Source organism: Eulemur rufifrons, chromosome 1 (assembly GCF_041146395.1).
Source record: "Eulemur rufifrons isolate Redbay chromosome 1, OSU_ERuf_1, whole genome shotgun sequence".
NCBI lineage: Eukaryota > Metazoa > Chordata > Mammalia > Primates > Lemuridae > Eulemur > Eulemur rufifrons.
Genome location: NC_090983.1, coordinates 39,657,524 through 39,685,092, shown reverse-complemented (window position 1 = coordinate 39,685,092; position 27,569 = coordinate 39,657,524). Strand labels below are relative to the sequence as shown.

General features: G+C 31.8%; 1 protein-coding gene across 2 annotated transcripts in view; it reads left to right on the top strand.

Annotated features, from left to right (window-relative positions):
• GLS (glutaminase) overlaps positions 1 to 27,569 on the top strand; it is an 81,636-nt gene that overhangs the window by 16,163 nt on the left and 37,904 nt on the right. For both annotated transcript variants that reach the window (XM_069490755.1, XM_069490835.1), the window contains exons 4-11: positions 3,252 to 3,381; positions 4,685 to 4,764; positions 8,305 to 8,468; positions 12,212 to 12,270; positions 22,936 to 22,968; positions 23,057 to 23,115; positions 25,869 to 25,935; positions 26,481 to 26,531. In XM_069490755.1, the coding sequence (XP_069346856.1) occupies positions 3,252 to 3,381; positions 4,685 to 4,764; positions 8,305 to 8,468; positions 12,212 to 12,270; positions 22,936 to 22,968; positions 23,057 to 23,115; positions 25,869 to 25,935; positions 26,481 to 26,531 (643 nt within the window). The remainder of the gene's footprint in view (positions 1 to 3,251; positions 3,382 to 4,684; positions 4,765 to 8,304; positions 8,469 to 12,211; positions 12,271 to 22,935; positions 22,969 to 23,056; positions 23,116 to 25,868; positions 25,936 to 26,480; positions 26,532 to 27,569) is intronic.

The following is a 27,569-nucleotide window of genomic DNA, read 5'->3' as shown; positions in this document are numbered from 1 at the left end:
TCACCTCCATACGGCTGGGAGGACATATTAAAACAAGGAATTCATTTTTCTAGAGAATAATTTATAAAGGTGGGTAGGTTTAGTTGAAGCAATGTGTTGATACTTTACCTAAAATACATTGTGGGTTAATATATTTAGCCTTTGTTGGTAATCTGAGAAAGAACTATTATGTATGACTTTTTTTTTTTAACATGGTAAAATGAGTTCTAAGCATATTTATTTGTAAGTTGGAGACTGCCTGTACCCGTCTAGATAGTTGTTTTTAATGCTAGTAATCCTTAAAACTAACAGAAGTAAAAAAAATTTTGTTGAAAACTAACCCTTTATCTATCCATGAATTTTTTACCTTATGGGTATTAGAACTATTTTTATGTGTGGTTATAAGTTGTGGTCTCTTTTGTTTTGGAAAAAAGTGAACAGTTGTCTTTGCATTTGTATGTTTGATTTTCTAAAAAATTTCATATTGTTTTATTAATGAAAAACTATATATGTGAAATATTTTGTAAAACATTGATGTGCATTACAGTTTTTAGTCACAAACACTTAAGAAGGAAATAAAATGATTAGTCTCAGTTTACAGATAAGAAAACTGAACAAAGCACAGAGAAAGATGTAACTTGCTGTAAAGCATAAGTACCTCCTTCTCAGAGTTCATTTTATATGACTTCTAATTTTCTAGTTAAACTCATGAGATATATATTAAAATAACTCCCAAGGAAAACCTTACTATTTGAAATACTCATCAGTATGCAGTCAGGCACTCTTCTGCGAGGTAAGATTGCCCTTGTCAGCCATGTTAATTTACCAGGGAAGGCTCTTGCCGCAGCTTTACCAGCACCTTCTGCTAGGGCAAAAAAACCTCAACATTTCACTGACTGCACAATTTTGTTAATTATAAACCCTTTTAAAAGTGCTGATTAATTTTAAATAATTAACTAGTTAGTAGTAGGTTAATAATTTAAATTTATTTGGCAGTTCTCATATTTGTCATTTATAACTTCTTAAAAAATGAGGAAGTAGATTTGATTTGATATAAATACTGATTTAAGATCAGGAATTCTATTTTGTTTTCTCTGAGAAAGGTGTTCTTAGGTATATATCTTTGATAACTCCGATAATTGCAAGTTGAATTTTAAAAGCTATTTGAAACATTTTAACTAATAAATATTAAAGTAATGGTAATATTTTTTAGATTAACATTGAAATTATCAGAAAACTATCAAAGTTTATTGAAGTAAATGTTTACCTTAGCTCTGGGATGTTAATACTACAAAGATAGGTTAATGGAAATTAGGACTGTAATTTTTTAATGTTATAATGGGAGATCCTTATCACTGAAATAATAGCTATTTCTATTAGGATTTTATTTTAAACCTAATTTAAAGTTAGGTTCATTTTTATGTGCTAGTTTATATTGAACAAGTGAATATGTGTTATTCTGAATTTTTAGTTAAAATGTAAAACCTGCACTTTAATTTGATGTTTCATCTAGAGCAACTTGACTTAAATGCTAAGATTTAAAATCTTCTCATATACCACAAACTAAAAAAGAAAGTAGAGTATCTACTTTTTTATTTCTCCATTTATGATTGGTGTAAGTTATTCAACCTCTTAGAGTCTCATTTTCTTATCTGTAAAGTGGGAAAATCTTTCTCAAAGTGTTGATGTTTTGAGGATTAAACAGGATGATTAGTACTTGAAACTCTTAGTTACTTTTTTAAAAACAATAATTTTTTTTCTTTCCCTAAGAGACTGCTCATACAATATCACATCACTTACTTGTGAGGGTCCAGTTACATCAATAACTTCCCGTAGTAATGGTTTGACTTTAATACTTGAGCTATCAACATTTGATTTTTTGTCTGTTAAGGGCTTACCCTCAAGACTTACTGTAATTGCTGTTATGGCTTGACATCCATGTTTAGCAAGTCTTCCTTTATCAATTCAATACTCTATTACTGAGTTACTGAGACTATCTTAAGAAGTTAGAGTATATGGGTGACTGTAATCTATTTATAAAACTCTTCTTTAAGGTTACATGAATATTGATTTTCTGTTTTACATCATTTTTATTTTTATTTATTTATTTATTTATTTTGAGACAGGATCTCACTCTGTTGCCTGGGCTAGAGTGCAGTGGTGTCATCACAGCTCACTGCAACCGTAAACTCCTGCGCTCAAACGCTCCTCCTGCCTCAGCCTTCCAAGTAGCTGGAACTATAGGCGCACACCACCACACCTGGCTAATTTTTAAATGTTTTATAGAGATGAGGTCTTGCTCTTGCCCAGGCTAGTCTCGAAATCATGGCCTTGAGTGATCCTTCTGCCTTGGCCTCCCAAAATACTGGGATTACAGGTGTGAGCTGCTGTGCCTGGCTTAAATTCTTTTTAGAACAATGAAGAATATTGGTTCAAATCATTAGATTTTATGCCATCCACTTGGTTTACCAAGTCTTTTAAAATAGTTAACACTGAAATGTTTTTATTCCATATTTGTTCCATTATGTAAGATATATATATTATATGTATATTACATATCTTACATTAAATAAAATTACATAACTTAACATTTTGTTGACTCAAATAGTGTAAAATTAACTATTATATTACTTTATGAAATTTTATTTAAAGTTATACATTATTTTTGCAAGCATTTTAACACATTTAATAAATTAGTCTTACTAAACAAAGTTGATTTTATCTCGACTTTTAAACTTAAAAATGCATATTTTTCAAAATATAATTTAGGAAAAATATGTTAACATGCAAGATGTTCAGTTTGTCTGTGAAATATTAAGTAGTAATTCTATAGGAATGAAGGTATGTTTCTGAGGTTACATGATCAAAAAAAATGAACAGGATATCAGCCATGACGTATTGAAGTCTGATTTTTGTTTATCAGATGTCATGTTTACCAACTCCGGGTAGAGTAAGAAACTTTTTTCATATGGTATTAATACTTAAACCTGGTGGAATACTTTGTCATTTTAATCTTTGATGCAATTTTTAGGCACATCTAATGTTTTTCTGTAACGTGTTCAACAGCTTGCAAGCAACTACATGAAAGACTGCTGGAAGGAAAGAAAATAATGTAGAAGTAGTATAATTTATAGAATCTAATTTTATAAAATGATAAGTTTTTCTCTTGTTTAAATATTGGATTAATATTCTCTTAATTAGTACTGTTACTACCAAGCACTAATAATTTGAAAGGCACCCAATCTATTAATTTCTTCTCTCACATTTCACAGATGTGTTCAAAGCAACATTGTTTTGTTGACACAAGCCTTTAGAAGAAAGTTTGTCATTCCTGACTTTATGTCTTTTACCTCACACATCGATGAGTTATATGAAAGTGCTAAAAAGCAGTCTGGAGGAAAGGTAACGCTTTTGATGTGCATATTTTCCTAGCCCAGTCTCTTAATAAATTCAGCTCCATTTGAGGTCCAGAGAGTAAAATTGTGTAGTTTTCTTGTGTTTTGCTAAAGAAAACACTTTAGCCTTGCTTAAGCAATTTAAGTTAAATGAAGCCACTGGATATAGTGCTTTTAAAATATTTTAAATATTTAACTTTAATTGTTATTCTGGCTAAAAAGAAATCTAAGTTTAAGAATTTTTTCAAAATTTGATTTTCAAATGATTGGGGTGGCTTTTAATTAATAAAAAAGAAACCTTATTGAGAATTTCTGTCGGTTTAATATCCTTGAACATAAAATGAAATGTTTCTAGTTTTAAAAATCCTCTAAATAATACCAGGAGCTATTTTATTTAATTTCCATATGGAAAGTTATTTTCTTTTGTTTTAACTTTGGGTAGCTTTAGTATAATATATTAATATTTGACCCTTTAACAACACAGGGGTTAAGGCTGCTGAACCCCTACGCACGCCATTGAAAATCCAAATATAACTTCGGTTTCCTTAAAACTTAACTACCAATAACTACTATTGACTGGAAGCCTTACCAATAACATTAACAGTCGATTAACACATTTTGTATGTTATTTTTATTATATACTGTATTCTTAAGAATAGAAAATGTTATTGAGAAAATCATAAGGAAGAGAAAATATATTTACTATTTGTTAAATGGAAGTAGATCATTAGTTATAAAGGTCTTCATCGGGTCTTCACATTAAGTGGACTGAGGAGGAAAAGGAGGGGTTTGTCTTGCTGTCTGATGGGTGGCAGAGATGGAAGAAAATCTGCGTAGAAGTGCACGCTCACAGTTCAAACCTACATTGTTCAAAGGTCAATTGTATAACCTCTTGATGATATTTTTGTGTTAAATACTTATTTCTTATTTTTAAATATCTGATTCCTAATTTTTTAGGTAGTGAAACCCTACCAGTACCCATAACCCCAATTAAAGAAGTTTTTTACTTTTTTCTGTTAAAAAAAGAGTCAAGTCCCAGTTCTTCCTTTATACTCTGCTTTTTTAGGAAGAAAGAATGCATTGGCAAACAGAGAGTAATAGAGACTGAAAGAAGTCACTTTAGATCTCACCATAATCTGTTGTGTCCTTAGTTTTCATGAACATTGTTATAAAAGATAGCCACTGAGTGTTTTAAAATGACTGATGTCATTGGTAGAAGCTAAATTGAGACAAGAATTTTTTTTTGGTAGAAGAAAATGTGTTATTTGCTTATCTTAAATCTGTTAATTTCTTTCTAATACTTTGGATAGGTTGCAGATTATATTCCTCAACTGGCCAAATTCAGTCCTGATTTGTGGGGTGTGTCTGTTTGTACAGTAGATGGACAGAGGTAAGTTTATTTCAAATCTATGAAAACCAACTCTAAGCTTTAAATTTTGCATAATAGTGAGCATGATGTAGAAAAGTCCATCTTTTGTAATGAAAATTAGTCCTAACGTGACATAATTTCAATAAGGTAAATAAATTACCTTAGATTTTAATGTAATTTTTAACTCAACTGAAACAGTAACCTTATACTAAGTTTTCTGAGGCATTTCATTTATCATACTCACAGTTGTAGTCTTGTTGAATATTATTCAAGTACCTGCATTACAAATTGGTTTAGCAAAAGAAGACTTTTCAAAACATGACATTATTCTCTAATGAACTGACCACTAATAAAATTAGTCTGCTTTTCTCACCTTAACATTGGTAACCCATCCTGTCATTATCTTTGTTCCTCATGTTTCTGATAGGATTAGCATGATAGCATGAGAGTTAAGACAGTGCAGCATAACATCCTGTTATCCATCAGTCATTTACAAAATGACAAGTCAATTACAAAACATGTAGGATTTTCCAGCCTGAGCAAGAGCGAGACCCCATCTCTACTAAAAATAGAAAGAAATTATATGGATAGCTAAAAATATATATAGAAAAAATTAGCCGGGCATGGTGGTGCATGTCTGTAGTCCCAGCTACTCAGGAGGCTGAGACAGGAGGATCGCTTGAGCCCAGGAGTTTGAGGTTGCTGCGAGCTAGGCTGACGCCACGGCACTCACTCTAGCCTGGGCAACAGAGTGAGACTCTGTCTCAAAAAAAAAAAAAAAAAACATGTAGGATTTCATGAAGTCTATGGAAGCAACATTTGGGAAAGGCTCACATTGCAGGCACAGCCACTGACAAATGAGGAACTTGCAGAATTATAAAAAGGGTACTGATGTGAGGGTGCTTTAAAGAGAATGATTTGATTTAAAAATCAAAGAATTAAGAGAAGTTCTTGAAAAATGGTGAAGTTCTGGAATATTTTTTCAAGAATGTCCCTTTTTATTGTGCTAGAAGTCAGACATAAAGATTTATCATCATGTTGTAATTTGGTTTTGTCAGAAAAATTATGCCAAAGAGAAAAATCAATATTCTTTTTTCACTCATTTAAAGACTTAGCTCAGAGATGTATTCTTTTTGGTTTTTGTTTTTTATCAAAGTAATTATTTCTTTTTTATTAAAATATAACTTGCATAAAATAAGATGTACAACTTGTAAGTAAATGTAGCTTGAGAAATTTGTATCAGAGATGTAATTTTACCTAAGTTTTGTTAACTACAGGTCATTTAACCTAATAATTTTAGGTTTCAGTTTTCAAGATAATGTTACAAGTAAAGCTTTTCCCCTCCTTTTGTGAAAATTTTATGTCTTACGTGCCTTTATTCTAAGTGTTTTATTTTTTACTAATTATCCTCAAGTATTTACCATAAAAAAAGTATGGTTTAGCCAATTCATTTTGAAGATAAGGAATGTGAGGCCCAGAGTTGATATGATATTGGCAAAGATGAAACGAGGTCTCTTCTAGTACATTTTTCTTTCCATTATTACAGGCCTTTATCCTCATTTGGACCTGTAAAATGTACTAAACACTTCCTATGTGTTGAATTAAATAGTGGGTTTTCTGAAGGGGACACAAAGAAATGAGGAAACATGGTAGCTTTATCCCATGGAGCAAATTCTAAGAGGGAGTGATATTCCTATTTTTGCATTTTGAAGAAATAGTTTATCTAATAATGGAAATCTTTGAATTTGGAGGAAGTTATTATCATGTAATGCTTGCATATGGTTTTTCTTTTCTTAAAACATTCTCTGTATCTTTTAATTTTTTTATCTAGAGAATTCTGAAAGTTGACTTCAGAACTAGAACATATGTATTTTTAAATCCAAAGGCTATTTATCATTTTTTAGAATGATTGTCAAGTTGAAGTTATAGTCTGAACTAGAAATTATGCATAAATTTGATAGGAAAAATATGTGTTTTGCTATACACACACACACACACACACACACACACACATTTATATTTTATAACATACTTAGAAGTGAGATGGCCATGCATTCCTTTTTGACTTCTGATGTCTCTGTTAACCTCTGTGTGAAGTAGTTATTAATAGTGCCCAGTTTCACTATGAATGAGTTTCACTATGAGTAAGTTTCACTATGAATGAATGAGGGCCTTTGATATGTTGGCATTGTTGAGGGCACCTGAGATACACCAGTGAGTGAAATGGCCCTTGTGAAGCTTATGTTATAATTGGGGTGGCCAGAATTTTTTCATTCCTAAATCTACTCTCTACTTCATGTACCTCTCAGTTTGGTAATGTAAAGCTTTCTTTTTGTTCTGTTGTTTATCTGTACGGTGAGGATGACTGCTTATTGGAACTTAGTGGCAGCTCTGTCAGATTTTTAAAACTGGATGTTTTTCTTTTAATAGGGTTGAAATTGTGAGTGGATGTGGTTCACAAGATGAGACACTTAAAGACAGGGTCTCAGAGAGTAGTATTGAATCTGAACTGAGTTCTGTTTAATTCTTAAACTAACCATTGTTTAGCCGTGGCTTAAAGCTGTGAGTAAAAAAGATAATTTTTTTTTTTTTTGAAGACAGGTTCTTACTCTGTCGCCCAGGCTGAAGTGCAGTGGTGTCACCATAGCCCACTGCAGCTTTAAACTCCTGGGCTCAAGTGATCCTCCCATTTCAGCCTCTTGAATAGCTAGAAGTACAGGCATGTGCCACCATGGCTAATTTTTCAGAGACCGGATTTTGCTGTATTGCTCAGGCTGTTCTTGAACTCCTTGGTTCAAGCAGGCCTCACACCTCGGCCTCCCAAAGTGCTAGGATTATAGGCGTGAGTCACTGTGCTTGGCCTGAATGATTTCTAAAAGGGTTAGTTCATATTATATGATTGAATACAGATGAGTATAAGGGGAGGTGAACTGTTATTCTCTTGCCTCAGAGGACAGTTTCCACATTACTTATTTATTATCTAATTTAGAACCATTCTATTATCTAAGTACTTTTACACTTTTGCCTTTTTTTGCCTTTTGTCTTAAAACAAATATATAGTCGGCCCTTTGTATCTGTGGGTTCCACATCCATGGATTCAACCAACTGCAGATTGAAAATATTAGAGAAATATAAGATGGATGATTGCATCTGTACTGAACATAAACTTTTTTCCTTGTCCCTAGTCCCTAAACCATATAGTACAATAACTATTTACATAGCATTTAGATTGTATCAGACATTATAAATAATCTAGACATGATTTAAAGTATATAGGAGGACATATGTAGGTTATATACAAATACTACACCATTTTATGTAAGGGACATGAGGATCAGTGGATTTTGGTATCATGGGGGCTCCTGGAACCAATCCCACGCAGATACCAAGGAATAACTTATTTTTACACTTACTCTTTAATACTGAAGTAAACTTCTATGGTTGAATTATGGGAAGATTTTTTATAAATTGGAATTAATATTTAAAAAGAATAACTACAATTGTACAGTTATGTTTTTTCCCAGTTAACGTTAATTGGTTTTTAAATCTACTTTTAAATAGGCATTCTACTGGAGATACCAAAGTTCCCTTTTGTCTTCAGTCCTGTGTAAAACCTTTGAAATATGCCATTGCTGTTAATGATCTTGGAACTGAATATGTACATCGATATGTTGGAAAAGAGCCAAGTGGATTAAGATTCAACAAACTATTTTTAAATGAAGATGGTAAGAATTACATAAAAATTGGTTGGAAAAAGAAATATCACATTTTCCTATGTAAATTTAAGTAGTAAAAAATTTTTTTTGAAAAAAATTGTGTTTATGTATTTTTTTATTTGTCATGGGATTTCTGTGAAATTCATAGAGAAAGTTTAATTAACTACTTTTTAAAATGGTTATTTTAGGCATCTCATACCCTGGGGAGTGGTCTAGGGAGAAGATGGAGGCAGGGAGTAAGAATTTCTTCTGATAACCACCTATCGGTGAACATACAGCAAAATTTCAAAATATCTGGGCTTTGCTTAAAAATAACTCAGTAGAGGCAGATGGGAATGCTGAGTGTGATTATTACTACACGTTGGTAATAATTGCAGCTAAATGATAGGTACATGAGTATTCATATACTATTATTTCTACTTTTGTTTATTGTATATAGTATTTGAAAACTTCAATAATAAAAAGTTTTTATGGTGGCTGTGGCTGAGATTAGTGAGTGGGGATTTTTTGTTTTTCTTTCTGAGTGTTTTTGCTTTTTTTCCTTCATAACATTTAGTATTTGAAAGAAACACCTGGTGTTAAATAGTTGGATAACTAACAAGTCTTATAACTTTACAAGAATTCAAAAGTAAAGGGGAGGACAAAGATAGTACTTTGATCTTATAGAAATTTTAAATCTAAACACTATCTAGCTGAATGCATACTAGGAAGATCTTTTTCATGTTTATAATTGCAAGGGTAGATTTATAATGAAATTATACACTGTGTGTGTATCGAGAATTATAAAATTAAAAAAAAAATTTGTTAACGTGCTTTGTAAGATTGTGATGATTTATTAATATGAATATAGTGAATAAAGAAATTGTAGTAGTTTCTAATAGTATTTTTAAAATGTTTACAGCATAAAAGTTTTGGTCCTGTGGCAGGACTTTGCTGATATTTTCTGTCATAAATGAGCAAACAGGTTACTTAATGGAGATGTCAGTTTTGGAAATCACCATCTCCAAGGGAAGTCTTTTTCTGCCTTATAGTATTAATAATTAGGTTATTCATCAAATTATTTATATAGCCTTTGTCAGTATTGTTAACATCTCTGGAGGGTATGGGCCTTGGTTCTTGCAGTAACTTATCTAGCTAATACTACATTATACAGAAAACAATGACATATCTCTATTACATGGTTGGGGAAGACAAACTTAAGCTGCACATACTATAAGTTATATTATAAGTATGGAATTGACAGGTGCCAAAAGGTATGTGCTGGTTATATGTGTAGAAGATTTGAGAAAGAAGAGGGGTTAAGTTAATTTACATGAGGAAGACAGGACTTAGTTGATAGGGTGAAATTTGGATGGTTGGGAAGATGTGAGGGGGCACTGCAGAATTAAACTGTATATAGAATATATTATAAACATGTATAATGTGGGATAATTAGGTTTCTTTAACTGTAATTTTTATATGGCACTGTAAAATTCCAATATAATGCTTCTAATATAAATATCCAAATTAAACCAGACATCCTTTTTAATATGTTTTAGTTCTTTAGTATATGCGTTAGCAAACTGCCTTAGCCTCAACTATGAACCAGATCTTTCTAAGGTTCATATACTTAGCCATTTGAAAAGCTTCTTCTAATATAATATGAAAGAACTCTATGTTTTATTGCCTTGGGGAGAATAAGTGCTTGTTAAAATTGATCAGTTTTGTGCATTCTAGTTAAAAGTATGTTCATAAATTTTAGATGTAGCCCATGTTCATGTTGTCAGTATAACAAGCTCTAATATATGCCATTACTTCAAACGATAGCCTTTATTAAATTAGTGTGTTATATATTATTTCTGCTATTCATAAATATTTTTCAATTAAGAATTCTAAATTGAACCCTTCAACTCTGTCTTATGGCAGAGCAGGAAACAAATAGATTTCACAGTCATAGTTCTTAGACTAAGGTTTTATACTGCAGTTTAGGCTGGTGTTACATTTTCTTTGGTGGATTTCCAAATGTTCAGAGGTCTGGCTTTTGAGCCAAAGGCAGAGTGAGCAATTGACTTTCTTCTGAAAACTGTGCTGTCATGCCAGGAAATGATTTAGTGTTCTGTAAGACATCCTGAATATAATTTATATAGCACTTGCAGAGTATTTATCATTTAGAAAATATTTAGTGCCCGTGTTTATGTGGTACCCTTTGGAATATGTATATTAGCTGCCTCCTAGGGCCCTAGGGCCTAAGCCTGATAATGTCAGAAAACTCTGAAATGACAGATATATGAACATCTATACAAATATAAGTATAAAATAATTTAACACACCCTGATTTCTATATTCTGCTTTCTGTCTGCATGTATTTTTTTTTCAGGTGGATAATATTTGGAAAATTTTGCTTCTTGGCTCCCTCTTGCCATGTAGTGCTCTCATTTTGTGTGGTCTTAGAGAAAGCAAACTTTTCTTGGTATAATTTAGAATAGGCAAATCTTGATTGTAATAATCAGATATAACACCAAGATTTTATTTTAACTTTTGGAACTAGGCATTATCATGAGTAACCCCAAATTTGCAATTTTTTCTTTTTCTTTATTTTTAATTGATAAAAATTATATATAGTTATGGTGTACAAATGATGTTTTGAAATGCATATGCATTGTGGAATGGCTAAATCAAGCTAATTCTTAATAACATGTGTATTACCTTACATACTTAATGTTTATTTGTAGTGAGAAGACTTAAAATCTGCTTTTTTGGCAATTTTCAAGTATACTTGTTATTAACTATAGTCAACATGTTGTAAAATAAATCTCTTAAACGTATTCCTCCTATTAAATGAAATTTTGTATCCTTAGATCAGCATCCCTCCAATCCCTCCTTTCTCCTTCCCCTACCCCTGGTAAACATCAGGTAGATAAATTAGTATAAATTGCTTGTAAATAGATGTTTTCTATTTCCCAAGAGTTTTGTATTTGGTGTTTGTGTCATGCAGAGAATGAGAATATACTCAGTTGAGAATTGAAATTCTGTTGATTGTAAGAATTAGGAGAAAAAATAAGATTTTGGATCAACTTAAAAAATTTTGAGTAACTTTTAAAATTATATGAGAAATACATTCTTATTGTCAGGAAATATAGAAAGCATAGAGAATACAATTTAAAATCCCCTGTAAGCTCTATGTAAGCTCTATGTAAAATCCCCTATAAGTTCTATGTAAATCATTTGTTTGTGTTTTGTTCTGAGTATGTGTTTATATTGAAGCACAAGAATAAAACACTTTTAAAAAAGCAAAATTGGGTTTATGCTAGATGCATTTTTTCCAAGGTTCTTTTTAATATATTGGTATTATTTGAGTGCCTAAGTGTTTGCCCGGTACTTTCTAAGTATTTCATGTGTTTTAATTCAGTCATTACAACTTGCAAAGATGTAGGTGCTATTGTTATCTGGTTTATAGTTAGAAGAATTTAGACATAGTGAAGTTCATTATGACAATACATGATGGCAGAGTTTTAGATTTGCTCTTATATTACTATTTATTGTTTTTCTGTCCATGAATCCGTGTTTGACTGTATGATTATTAGACCAGCATTCTAGAAGTAAATTACTGGTTTGATGTGTAGCTGACTCAAATGCCCCCTTCCCTCTAAAAAAAGAACTATATCAATGACTTACATTAATTTTAAAAAGTTCATGATTATGAGAAGTACCTGTGCATCAAAGAAAATGCTACTAGGTATTTGAAATAATACTATTGCTTTTATATTTTACAGATAAACCACATAATCCTATGGTAAATGCTGGAGCAATTGTTGTGACTTCATTAATAAAGGTAAAATGTTGACATTTCCTTTTAACCTAGTAAACTTTTTGTAATTAAGGCATAAAGATGAATCTTGGATTGTTTATGTAGAACTATGAAAAGTTTTCTCTTGGTGTTAAAAAAATTAATCTTGTGGTATAGGGTTAGGATTTTTATTTCAAAATAAATGATGTAGTCATTTCAAGGCTAAATTAAAAACAGATGACTCATTGTAGATTCCAATAATTAATTACTATTGACTTGAAGAAGTTTGCTGAACAATAGGCATAGAGGTTTTTCTTTTTAATGTTTTGATATTTTTTCTTTCTCTTCCGTTTGGCTCTTCTAGAATGAACAGATATAAACAGAATTAAAGGCATTTTACTGCATAATGTTTGTTATCAGCATATGTAGGAACAAATGTTCTAGTACTTTGTGTTTAAGACAAAGTACATTTAGTTTTGAATATTCTCAAGTCTTCTATATTCTCATGAGCTGGAATCACAATTTTTATTTGAACTTTTTTCATTTGTTTTACTTAAATCATGCCATAATTAAAATAATTAAGGTTTATTCCAATTATTAAGTTATATTATCTTTCTTATGCTTTTTAAAGTTTACTTGGTATGTTTTTGATTTTTTTGTTTGTTTGTTTTAGTGTTTGGTTTGCCTTAATAATTGGAAGCTGTGATGTTGTGAAATAAGTATTTGAAAATGGTGCTGTTGTGTGATAGATTTTTATATCTATTATACAATTTCAGGTTCTTCTGGTTTTTAATTTAAATTTTTAATTTCTAATTATAAATTTCATTTATATTAAAATCAATTTCATTTGTGTTTAGAACATTTGTATACTTTCTTCAGTAAATCTGTGCCTATCTAATCCAAGTTAGAATAAAGCATAGCTACATGGCTTTGTAGATGCCTTACTATGGATGGGGTACCCCAGTTACACAAAGGATGCTCAAGTATAAATTATACCGTTGGTCCAATTGACCAAAGTTTATCTAATTTGTATACTGGAAAGTCTCAACTTCCATGAGTTTTATATCTTCATGAGAAAAAGCTTTTAAAATAGAAGACTACTATCTTAAGAATATATATGTTTAGTTGTTACTGTAGGGCAAATGCTTTGTAAGCATTGACCTACTTAATTCTTACAACTTCAATGAAGTAGATATGATAGCTAAATATTTTTTTAACGTAACTAATTTTAATAGGCCATGGAAATTTTCATTTTCCCTATTATAAAATAGTTAATCATGGATATTTTACATAAGAGAAAGTTGTGAGTTTGAGGTGAAAGAAACTGTTTATTATAGAAAATGATAAGGCAATTGTGTGCACCTCATAGTCCTACCTTTTGGTAGCTTACATTGTGCTGCGGATTATGCACAAGTAAATGGACCCTTATAACGAAATTCAGCAAATGCTGCAATCAGAGAAAAGTCACTTTAATAACTGTTCATATTTGGACAAGTAACTTAAATTAGAAGGAAAGTTATTATAATATAATGTATGTGTTAATGCTTGATGAGAAAAACACTAGAATGGTTCTGAACTATTTTTAGATCTTCCCAGAAAAATGTCCACGTATCATGATTTTATATAAACTTTAGGGTGTTCATGGACTCTTTGAAGCTGATCCATGGATCCCAGTTCAAGAACTCTTAAACTGGAGAAAGATTAACATGACGTACCAATAACATTCTCAAAAAAGGGCATATATATGAAAATGATTAATAGAAGACTTCTTAACTATATGCAGTTAAGAATCTTTTGTTTAATGATTCATGGGCTTAACAGACTGAAATGCTGCATGTGGGAATTGCATGTTTAGTCATGTCACATCATCATATTATTTTCACTTAACCATGTTCAGTCATAAACCATAAACTACATTGAGCCACATTAGTATAAGCAATCAGAAACAGAATTGAAACACACATACAACATTAAGTTAGGTTCAGTGTTCAGTACTGTAAAAATTTAACTGAGTCATCTTGTACTTAGAAATTTGATAAGTGATTTTAAATTTATAAAAAATTTAAATTTACTGGCAAAGTTGGAAGTGAGGATTTGGGGTATATTTCAGATTTATGGTCACTTTCTTTGAGTTTTTGTTTTGTTTTGAGAATGTATTTCACAAGTGCTATTTTTTTAAATGAAGTTTATACAAATCTTGGAAGAGGAAGCCTGACAAACCCTGTGTACAACTGACTGCCCCAGAATGTAATACTTAGAATCTTGTTAAGAAAGAATTCAGAATTCATAGAAGTATCTGTTTGTGATCCCTACAAATTGTATGATCACATAATGACTTGAAGTTGAGGTAATAAAACCACAGCTAAAAGGCCGTTCATGGCCAAGCTTTCTTACTTTATATAGCTGAAGAAACTGAACCTGGATAGGTTGTAATAGCAGTGGAATTGGGCTTGAGCTAAATAAATCTCCTGATACTCTGCTGTTCATTACAGTTCATTCTGCCATATTTAATGTAGGTGTTTGGCATTTCTCTTGGTGACATCTTTGACTTTAGCATAGTAACGTTGCCCCAAATGTAGAAATACTGTTTTCTTAATTATAACTTATACAAAAGATATCAATTAATTGGCTTAAAAGACACATCTATTTTTTAGTGAGGATATGTAGTCATTTTTTGGACATTAGTGCCTCTCTGTAAGGAAATAGGCCCTTTCCCAAGGAGCTTACATTTGAGTACCCAAAGCATGGGTATTTTACCATGGCTACTAGATGTGAGTTCTGTTTTTTAGCTCTTTTACTTGATGACCTTAAGACTATTTGTGATTTTTTTCTGTCAAAATTCAGGAATTTATCATGGTGCCATTAAAACAATTCTCCTCATGTTACTTCCCCCCACCCCCAAATTAAGTGGAGTCTTTAGTAAGACTCTTTATTTCATAATTTTGTAGTATTGATATTTTTTCCTTGTAGGATTGGTGGTGATCCTCAGGAAATGGGGGAAGAGGCAAAGCAAATATTCAAAAGGATTAGCAGATTGTGGAAAAAAGGAGGATTTGGACAGAAGGAACCTGTTGCATAAATTCTTAACTACTAAGCTTATAGGAAAACTCCAATATTTAAAATTTTAAACAAAGCTATATAGGTAAATACCTTTTTAAAAACAAATGTCATTTTATACTTAAAATGCACATAATTTAAAAAAACCCATAAGGGTACTGTACTTCCTCTCTTTTTCTCTATGCTGGCTACGAATTTTAAAGGAATACTTTTTGTGTCAGTGTGTTTTACTTGTTGATGATAATGTGTGATTGTTTGATTTAAAGGAAAGAATAAAAATAAATTTGAAAGGAGCAGTTATTTTTATATGAAATAGCAGTATTCTTATGTAATTTTTTTTCTTTTCAGTGGTAAAACTTTCACCTAGTTTTAATTTAAAAGTTAAGGTCTGGTGATAACTTGAGGGTTAGGGTGGGAAAATAAGGGCAACATACTGAAAAATAATTGCCACACTTACGCTTTTTCATTTTAAAAATAAAGAGTAAGTTACACTGTCATGTGTGTTTATGTCTTTTTATTCTAGTTGTAGTTTCCAGTTTTTGTCATTTCAGGAAGCTTGGATTTTTTTTAATCAGAGGTATTTTTGGATTTAAAAAATTGAAGTTTTCTCTTTTTTTCTCTTTAAATAATTGTGATCTATGAAAATCAAGATAAGTTCAGTTAATGTATAAATGTTGAATTTGGTCATGTTAGCAATAACCTTTTAGATTTGCTTATAAGCCACATTTTTTAAGGCAGTTTGTGACTCTGGGGAATAATGAATGATGCCTTGGACTTGATAACATTCAGAAGACAGGATTATTTGCTTTATGTTTATATCAGTTGATACATTTGAGTTTTTTTTTTTTAATGAAAGGTAGATTGTTTATTGCCAACTGAAAACTGTTCTGTTACTTTATTTTTAGGGTTAATCTATGAAAATACTAGACCTAGAACAACCTTATTTTTACCCATAATATCTATTTTTAATTTTCCTAGTACTATTTAGCTTTAAAGCATTTTCTGTCATAAGAATATTTTATAAAATCATTTTTAATTACCTATTTTTGCCTCTTTCCTCAGTGATCTCTAGTTTTTAATTGGCTTGTACTCCATATTTTATGAATGGAATCAAATGAGTTACTTACAAAATAACTCTGATTAATGCATTGACTTTAAATGAGCCATTTTTATATTAACTTTATTGGCAGATGTCCTTGTTAACAGTGATGTTTTTACCTGTGTTATAATGTATAATATATGAATCAATTCATAAATATGTTGTAAAAACAGTATTAAAAACACTGCAATATAGTAACATTAATTCCTTTATTAGACAGTATTAAAACTCAGTGCCTCTTTATCAGATTTTCATTCATAAACTCTTCTTCAAAGAAATGTAAATTCTGTAACATGATAGGCATATTTGTAGAAAAATTTGTATAATTTTTTTTAAAATTAGGATCTGATTATCCTTTTCAAACAACCCACCTGGTTTGCTTTTCAAAGTCATTTGGGCCAGGTGTGATGGCTCACACCTATAATCCTTGTACTTTCAGGAGGCTGAGGCGGGAGGATCTCTTAAGTCCAGGAGTTTGAGACCAGCCTGGGCAACATAGTGAGACCCTGTCTCTACAAAAAATTAAAAGAAAAATTAGCCAGGCATGGTGGTCCCTGTAGTCCTAGCTACTCAGGAGACTGAGGTGGGAGGGTCACTAAAGCCCAGGTGTTCCAGGTTGCAGTGAGCTATGATTGCACCCCCACACTCTAGCCTGGGTGACAAATGAGACCCTGTCTCTAATTTAAAAAAAAAAAAAAAAAGTCATTTGGTAAATGGATTAGAAATTATGCTAAATATATATTTTAAAATTCAGTTTCTTTAAAAAAAGTTCCTGCTGTATGTACTATAAATTTTTGTAACTTTTTTAAAATTAACATAATATCTAATAATACTTGTACACTGGTATATTTGTATCCCTGGGTACATGAATTCTTTCCAAGGGATAAAGGGGCATTGATGTTTTAAGACAAGTCAATTTCCAGATCTGTTTCTGTATGTTCTTTTCTTAAAATTAATCTGCCTTTGGTCCAGGTGTCCTCCTCATTTTCCAAAAAAAAGGCATACTTCTCATGTGTTTCAAAGTTTATTATTGTGTACTGCTTTAGGTTATAAAAACCTCCTTGGCCACCAACAACATAGAACATCTTTTATTTTTATTTTTTTAACATAGAACATCTTGAAATATTGGAGTCAGGAGTATCAAGGATGTAAATCACTGTAATGACTGCTAGTAATAAATCTTATTGTATACCAGGTTGTGTCCAGTTCTTTCTAAGCAAGTTGTCAGTTAATAAGAGCATTAGTGTGACTTTTGACACATAATGATGTAGAGGCATGTAAAGAACTGAGTGACATTATTATAACAAAAATTTTTCTATTTCAATCTACTCATCTATTGTAAGCAAGATTTCTCAACTAATACATCTGTAAAAATTAAAAATAGGAAGAGAATTAATCCACAGCTCACTCTAACAATAGAAAATAGCCATTGGCATATGAACTAAAAATCAATTATTGTTTCAAAGAGGAAAGAAAATGCTTAAAAGGAACAATCTTGCAAATTGGCGTGGGTAATTATTAGCAAATAGATATTTTTTCTTTAACTGTTTATATGAAAAAATTCAAACATATATAAAATAAACTAATAGTATAATCAGCCCCCATGTACCCATTTCCAGCTTCAATTTTTGTAACATCTATTCCTCTACCGCTCTCACCCCATTGCTCTCCATAATGACAATGATGATTTTTTTTTTTATAGTTTTGGGTTTTGTTTTTTTTGAATGAGGGTTTGCTCTAATTTATTTTGTATATGTATGTGTGTGCTTTTCCTAAGAGCTTTGCAAATGAACTTTTTACTATAACTCTTTCAAAATTAAAATAACATGGCATCTTAAACGATTATTAGATCCCATATATCTCTAGGTACATGAAATCTTTCCAAGAATACAGAGGCAGGTATATTTTATTGACTTAAGTTAAATGCCTTTACATTTAAATGGGGGGAAGTTTGGGAGAGAAACATTCTTCAGTCAACACAATCATTCAGTACAGGCATACCTTGGAGAAATTGCAGGTTTGGTTCCAGACCACCAGAGTAAATTGGGTATTGCAGTAAAACAAGTCACACATTTTTTTTGTTTCCTAGTACATATGAAAATTATGTTTATATTGTACTTTAGTCTATTAAGTTTATATTGTACTTTAGTCTATTAAGTGTGTCTAAAAAAACCAATATACATTCTTTTATTAAAAAATACTTTATAGCTAAGAAATCTTGGCCGGGCGCGGTGGCTCACGCCTGTAATCCTAGCACTCTGGGAGGCCGAGGTGGGCGGATCGTTTGAGCTCAGGAGTTCGAGACCAGCCTGAGCAAGAGCGAGACCCCACCTCTACTAAAAATAGAAAGAAATTATATGGACAGCTAAAAATATATATAGAAAAAATTAGCCGGGCATGGTGGTGCATGCCTGTAGTCCCAGCTACTCGGGAGGCTGAGACAGGAGGATCGCTTGAGCTCAGGAGTTTGAGGTTGCTGTGAGCTAGGCTGACGCCACGGCACTCACTCTAGCCTGGGCAACAGAGTGAGACTCTGTCTCAAAAAAAAAAAAAAAAAAAAAAAAAAAAAAAAAAAAATACTTTATAGCTAAGAAATCTTTAGTATCACCTGAGTCTTCAGAGTGTCATAATCTTTTTGCCAGTGAAGGATCTTGCCTCCATGTGGATGGCTGCTGACTGATCAGAGTCGGGGTTGGTAAAAGTTATGGCTGTGGTAATTTCTTAAATAAGACAACAATGAAATTTGCTGTATCTATTGATTCTTCTTTTTACAAAAGATTTCTCTGTATCATGCCATGCTGTTTGACAGCATTTTACCCACAGTAGAACTTCTTTCAGAATTAAAGTCGTTCCTCTCAAACCCTGCTGCTTCTTTATCAACTAAGTTTATGGAATATTTGAAATCCTTTGTCATTTCAACAATGTTCACTGCATCTTCACCAGGAGTAGATAACCATTTCTGGAGATTGCTCATCCTTAAGAAGCAATTCCTACTCAAGTTTTATCATGAGATTTCAGCAAGTCATATCTTCAGGCTCTGCTTCTAATTCTCTTGATATTTCCACTGCTGCAGTTCCTTCCTTCACTGAAGTGTTGAACCCCTCAAAGTCATCCATTAGGGTTGGAATTAACTTCTTTCAAACTACTGTTAATGTAGTTATTTTGACCACTTCCCATGAATCACAAATGTTCTTAATAGCATTAGAATGGTAAATCTTTTCCAGAACGTTTTCAATTTACTTTGCCAAGATCCATCAGAGGAATCACTGTCTATGGCAGCTATAGCCTTAAACGAACTGTATTTCTTAAATAATAAGATTTGAAAGTTGAAATTACTCCGTTATCCATGGGCTGCAGAATGGATGTGTGTTAGCAGCATGAAAACAACACTAGGCTCCTTGTACCTCTCCATCAGAGAGCTCTTGGATCAGATGCATTATAAATGAGCAGTCATATTTTGAAAGCAATCTTTTTTTTCAGAGCAGTAGTTCTCAACAGTGGGCTTGAAATATTAACAGATGTGTTGTAATCCAAGATTTGTTGTTGCATTTATAGAGCACAGGCAGAGTAGACTTGGCATAATTCTTAAGGGCCCTCGGGTTTTTAGAATGGTAAATGAGCATTGGCTTCAGCAGCACTAGCCCCTACCGTGAAAGTCAGCCTTTCAAGCCAGTGATTGACTTCTCTCTAGATATGAAAGTCCTAGCTAGCATCTTTTTCCAATAAAAGGCTCTTTTGTGTACATTGAAAAATCCATTTAGTGTAGCCACTTTCCTTAATGATGTTATCTTGTGGATAACTTGCTGTAGCTTCTACATCAGCACTTGCTGTTTTACCTTGCACTTTTATGTTGCAGAGGTAGCTTCTTTCCTTAAACCTCATGAACCAACTTTTGCTTAGCTTCATACTTTTCTTCTGCAGCTTCCTCACCTCCCTTGGCCTTTATAGAATTGAAGAGAGGTAGAGCTAGCTCTGGATTAGGCTTTGGCTTAAGGGAATGTTGTGGTTGGTTTGATCTTCTATCCAGGCCACTCAAACTTTCTTCATATCAGCAATTAGGCTGTTTCACTTTTTTATCATTTGTGTGTTCACTGATGTAGTACTTGTAATTTCCTTCAGGAACCTTTTCCTTTGCATTCACAATTTGGCTAACTGGTACAAGAGGGCCAGATTTAGGCCTACCTTGGCTTTCTACATGCTTTCCTCACCAAACTTTATCATTTCTAGCTTTTGACTTAAAGTGAGATAGATGAGACTCTTCCTTTCACTTGAACACTTAGAGGCGATTATAGGGTTATTAATTGGCCTAATTTCGATATTGCTGTGTCTCAGGGGAATAGGGCGGCCTGAGGAGAGGGAGAGAGACAGGTGAATGGCCAGCAGGTGAAGCAGTTAGGACACACACTACGTTTATGGATTAATGTCTTATGTGGGCAAGATTTATGGCACCCCAAAATAATTATATAATAATAGTAACATCAAAGATGACTGATCACAGATTCCCATAATAGATACAAAAATAATGAAAAAGTTTGAAATATTGAGGGAATTACCAAAGTGAGCACACACTGTTGGAAAAATGGTGCCAATAGACTTACTCAACACAGGGTTGCCACAAACTTTCAGTTTGTAAAAAATGCAGTATCTGCATTTTAGCTCAATAAAGTGAAGTACAGTAAAACCAGGTATGCCTGTATTTTTTTGCCCTATTTACATAATCTGCTGAGAGCATTTTGAATAGTTTAGCCAAAATGTTATACTCCATAATGATAGACTTTGGTAAATATCAGTTGTTTCTTAAAAACAACATAAAAGCAAAACTTAATTGTGCTTTAATTTAGTAAGCCACAAAATAGACCAATTATGTGACCATAGTCTAGACTTGAAGCAATTATTTTTTTATATATTAAGTATGACTGCTCATTGAGGAAAACTTGTATTAGTTTTACAGGGTACAGTTGAGGTCAGAAATGAAAGTTCAATGTAACTTGTTTATTTTACATTGATTAATTGTATAACCAGTAATTATCCATGTGACATCCCAATGCAAATGCTGACATCCATTTCCAAAAGAGTTGTTTTTTTTTTTGTGCTTTTTCTAAGGTTATAAAGGTTTTTGTGGTTTAAATGTTGTTACATATTTTACAGCATTAGGATCTATGGAATATTTTGACAACTGCAACAGTTCAATGAAGTTGGTAATTTCTTCTTTTAATTATTTTTCATTGAACAGCTTTGGAGTTACATTTCTACATTTTGATTTCTGATATATTATAAGGAAAGAAAACTTAAAATATGTCAAAGACGCTTTAGAGAAAATATGTAGATAGTGATTACAAATGGCTGTAATTAAATTATCCTTGTTTAAGTTTTAATGCCTAATTTTGATGAAATAGTGTGGTGTTCCTTCCAGCTACTGATTGTATAATTGCACATCTTTCTTAAATAAGTTGATTTGTAGGTTTTTACACATTATCTGGCACACCCTAATCCTCTTGTAAATTAGAGAATGAACCTGGATTTATTCAGTTATTTAATTGGTACATGTTTTCCCCCCATAATAATATTTTAAATTATGATGTTTCAGATTTTTTTGAGGATAAAGTAAAAAAGTATGTTTTTAAAATTTAGTTGTCAAATTATTTTATTTTAAGCCTGTTTTTATAAATTAGAGATGTATTGTTTCTTTTGGGTGCATATCACCAATTAATACGTTTGATTTCAGATCTACAACTTACTGCTTTGTAAACTTCGCCGAGGTAAAATGAAACCATTTGGCTACTTGAACTGATCTACGTTACATAGGTTTTTTTCCTGTTGACATTTGCAATAGATAACATGTCAGAAATAGAAATGATGAAACAATACATCTTCCATACTCTGAATTGGCATAATACTAAATATAATTGAAACTAATTTTTTAAAGACTATAAAATATAATTTTTTTTTTAGTTTCAAGTATTGTTATAACAAGTGAGAGATATTAAGGGTAGAGCCTTCTTTATACTAGTAAAATGTATCCAAAATGTTTGCATATGCTGGAATTATAAAAGATTAGTTAGTTTTACAACATAACTCATTTTTCTAACTCTAATGTTGGTTTAAGGATTTCTTTAAAAGTATAAGAAAATTGTTCTTAATTGAAATTATGATTTATATATACTTAATTCTTTTCTAAGGGTGAAACTTTATTTTAAGTTTTTTAAAATATGAAATTAAATAACATACATTTTAGCAGATTATGTGCTGTCATGAAAGATAAGGGGTTTCAGGGTAACTGGATTTAAAATTCAGTAACTTTGGGTTGGGTAAAGATATACTTAAAATAAAGCATTCCCTTTGTAATTCTGATTCATTCTCAACATGTGGGTGTTAAAGAATGTGCGAAAAACTTTATGTAACTATTAAATTACTTTAGAAGTATTTCCTAGATTTAGAAGTACTAATGCAGTGTATTATATGGTAGCTATTTGAAATTTTGATATTGTATTAGTTTAAAATTAAACTGTAGTGGTGCCTATATTAACATATTTATGTCTCCTATTTCTTTATAGCAAGGAGTAAATAATGCTGAAAAATTTGACTATGTAAGTACAACATAGAATTCAGTTTTCATGCCACATTCTTTATATATTTGTTTTTTGATTACTAATACTTTCTAATTTTGGTTTATAGGTAATGCAGTTTTTGAACAAGATGGCTGGTAATGAGTATGTTGGATTCAGTAATGCAACGTGAGTCCACTTTGTGACTTATGTTTTTATAGTGGGTCAGGCCTTTTTAAATTAATAAAAATATCTAGATTATAGAATTGTATTTTAAATACTGTTTTGTTACTTCATATATATGTTTGTGTGAGTGTATACATATATGGTCACTGTATTTAGAATTAATCTGCTCTCCATTGTTGGTCCTAGGACTTCAGTGAATAATTACTTAAAATTTAGTCATTCTGTGGTAAATGAATGATTTCTAAATTATCTGATAGAAACACTTAAAAATGCTTTAAGTAGTTTTAATAAACTTCTTAAAGATAATCATACAGTCAGGAGAGATCCCAGCTTCACCTCAAATTACTGGCACTCATCCAATTTTGTCTTAGCTTATGCTACTTGTCTTACATTTCTTATCTCTCTCCCTGGCTGACTTGATTTTGACCCCAATTTTTAATTTTGAAATGTTCAAGTCTATAGAAAAGTTGAAAGAATAAACAATGAATATCTGGAATCTTATATTCTGTATTAGTTTGTCTTGTTTTTTTTCCCAACCTCTCCTTCTTTAAATAGATGGATAAAAATGTATTTATATCTCTATATACACATGTATGTAAATATATACATACATAGTTTTTTTTTTTCTGAACTATTTGAAATTAGGTTGTAGACATCATGATACTTCATCCTTAAATAATTCAGCATGTATATCCTGAGAATAAGGATAGTCTCCTGTATAACCACAGTACCACTTACACACTTAAGAACATTAACATTAATTTTAAAATACCCTGATCTTAATCAATATGAAAATACCCCCAATTGTCCCCAAAATGTTTTTTACAACTTTTATTTTTTTAAATTCAGGAACTGATCAAGGTTCATACATTGTATTGTTGTTATATCTGTTTTGTCTCTTTATTTAGAATAGCCCTCTTGCTGTAGATCCTTGCTTTTAAAGATTTTATTAAATGGCTTCTTTTGAAGAGTGAAGGCCCCTTGTTTCAGAAAGCAGGGATTGGCTGACTTATTCTTTGAAGAATCAGACAGTAAATATTTCAGGCTCATGGGCCATATATGGTCTCTGTTGCAACTATTGAGTTCCACTGTTTTAGTAGGAAAGCAGCCATAGACAATATGAGGTTATGTTCCAAGAAAAACTTTAATTTATGAAAACATGCAGCAGGCCAGATCTGGCCCATGGGCTGGAGTGGATATTCCCCATTTTGAATTTGTCTGATTGTTTCCTTATAATTAGAAAAATTATTTTAAGACAGTTTTAACATAAACACTAACTACTATTTTATTGTTACTTCACACTTACTGCTTCACATTTCAGTGGTAAACATTTTTAGGCTATCTGCCTTACCAACATTAATTTATCAGCTTAAGTGTCTTTTCCAGGAAGTTTTCCATGAATCTCATCTTACCTCCTTTCTGTGCTCTCATATTACCATATATTATTGAACTTATTCCATAGTCTCTCTTTGCCTCATAACTACCATTAGATTCTGACCTCCTTAAGACCTGGACAGAGTATTGTGTCTTCCAGTTCATTTCTATATATCCCTGTTACCTGGCAGATAATAGCACTTGAGATAGTGTTTGATGAACTGAACTGTGTGCCAGGCATTGTAATAATTGCTGAATAGTTAGTCTTTTATGTTGATTTTTTTTTTTTAAGTATGGCAAGTAGACAAGAATTTTTCCATATCGTTTATTATTTTTCTGACCATAGAAATGTAAAAATGTACAATTAGAAGGGGCTGTCCCCCTCAATAATACAAAGAGTGTCACTCACAGTTCCTGTACTATTAGTAGTATTCCGGACATTTGTAGGTTGATTCTCAAATGTACTGCAAATTAATCTGTCTAAATCAAAATTCATTCTCTTTCTTCCCAAACTGCTCTTTGCTCTAGAGATCTTTATGTCAGTTAATACTGTTATCCTCTCAGTAGGCCATGTTGGAAATTCAGGCTTTGTACCAGTCACATCAGTCTCTCCTCTTTCCCATCCTGTTGGAAGATTTATCCAACTGCTCACATTTTTCATCATGTCCCTCCTTCCATTCCTGTCACTGCCTAAATTCAGGCTTTCTGTAGCTCTCATTACAGTAGTCTCCTAATATGCCAGTTATCCTTTCTCTTTTCCCTTTCCCAAACTAATATCAGACTTACCTTTCTAAATGCAGGTCTGACAAGGTAACTTGTTTGAAAGCCTTCCTTCAAACTTTTGTTTTGTGGGCAATCAGGAGCCATTGCATTCTTTGTCATTTATTGATCTCAATACTTTGGTCCCAGTCTCCTTTGTTAGGTTAGTGTTTCTCCCCTCTTCAGGCTTTCCCCTGAAGTCTGTTTCTCCAGTGAGTCCTGCGAGATTCATTTTTTCTACAAGATTCATTTTATGTATCTCTCTCTCAGTGAAATTTCCATGATTCCCTCAGGTGGAATGGACTGTTCATTGTACTTTTGGGGAGCCAGAGGATTCTGCAGTTTTTTGGTATACTTTCATGGTGGAATATTTGAGAATATTAAAATTAGCATTTTTATTCACAAAATAGGAAGACTAGGAAGGGTCTGAGTTCATTTCAGTTGTTTTACAGCTAAGAAAATTAAGATTGAAAGAATTATCACTTAATTGAGACTTGAATTCAGCAGTCCTCAATTTTAGTTCAGTGTTCGTAATGCTATACTTTGCCATACAAATTAAACTAAAGAGTAGTCACACTTTTACAGAAAGTAAATAAATAGAGCAAATTTATTTTTTCTTACAGGTTTCAATCTGAAAGAGAAAGTGGAGATCGAAATTTTGCAATAGGATATTACTTAAAAGAAAAGAAGGTTTTTAAATTTTTATTTCTATTTCAAGTTATTCTTTTATTTAATAAAGTATATGAAAATATATGCTATGAATTCAACAATAGGATTTAAGCAACTACTTATTATTTAAGGTGCAGAAGTTTTTGCAAAGCATTTTTATCAAATTGTTAATGTTATTAATTATTTGTATATGGCAGTATTGAAATATTTGACATTAATATTTAATATTGAATTTTATCAATGCAAATTTTGAGATTTAGTCCATTTTTTCAAAAGTATACTTAGTGTTTACTACCCTTGATTTTTTTTTTTTATTTTAAGTGGCTAGTCCAATATAATTTATAAATTATTAATCAGTTTATCATTGCTAGTTAAACTAGTATCTAGAAATTTATGTGATGTGATGTAATTTTGCTTTATTCTTTGTTTCATGTTTATGCTCATTTAGAGGTTACATATTATTTCATTCTCAATTAAAATGAAATATTTGTGTAAATTTAATCTTCACATATTTCATATTTTTTTCCTGTGTACCTGTATTTTTAATGCCTTTCTATTTTTTTCAGTGTTTTCCAGAAGGCACAGACATGGTTGGTATATTAGACTTCTATTTCCAGGTAATTTAATTGTTTAAACTGTGTATACAAATGGATGTGTCACATTTAGCAAAATATAGATGTCTCTTAAATCTTGGTTCTAGACTATGAGAAAATATATTTTTTGTTGACTTTTAAACAGTGTCTTCATGAAAAGCAGCCTCATGTCTGTGTCTCCTAAAAAGTCATGCCTCAAAATGTAATAAGGAAAAAATTTTACGAAAACATCCTATTTAAGTAGTGTCAAAAATAATGCGCAGTCCCAAAATTGGCTTCTGCTAATTATAGACTGAGCTCTGTTTTCTTATCTTTTAAATTTTGTTTGGGAGAAGCTATTTGGTTTTTTTATCAGATGGCTCATATGCAGCATTTTAAAGTGTCAGTTTCTCAGCTGATTTGGTATCTTTTGTAATTTCTTTGTTACTACTCTATCCTGGCTTAACTGGTGCTAGGAGAATAATTGTTTAGTACATTTCTAGCTTCACATTGTTGGTTTTTTTCTAAGTTAGAGTAGCTCTCAATATTCAGGAGGAGGGGTTGGGGTGGAGGGACCATGTACATAATCTGCTGAGGTATAGAACTCAGTTTAGGGTAGCCTTCCTGGCGATCTCCCCCTTTCACATTTTCAGTCCAATTTATTATTACAGATTTAACATCATTGGTGCCACTGATAGGGCTATAATGTGAAGCTATTTTAGGCTACATTATTGTTAATTTCTAGTTTACCTCACATTTGCCTATCTTTACTTTTGAAGGTGCTTTAATTTTAACCTTTCAGTAATCTTAGAGAATATATAAGGGAGGATGATAATGAAGTGGGTTTTGATAGAAGTCTAGGTAACAGTTGGTCGTCCACTCAATGTGGAAAATAAATTGGGAATCCCAGACTCTCAATATGAAATCCAAAGTGTAGCCTACCCACTTATTAACCATGTGACCTAATTTCAGTTATTAATCCCTAGTTTTATTATCTATAGTATATATCTGACCTAACTTGCTGTATTATATTGTATTACATTGAAGATAATGAGATGATATGTGTGAAATTCCTGTGAAACT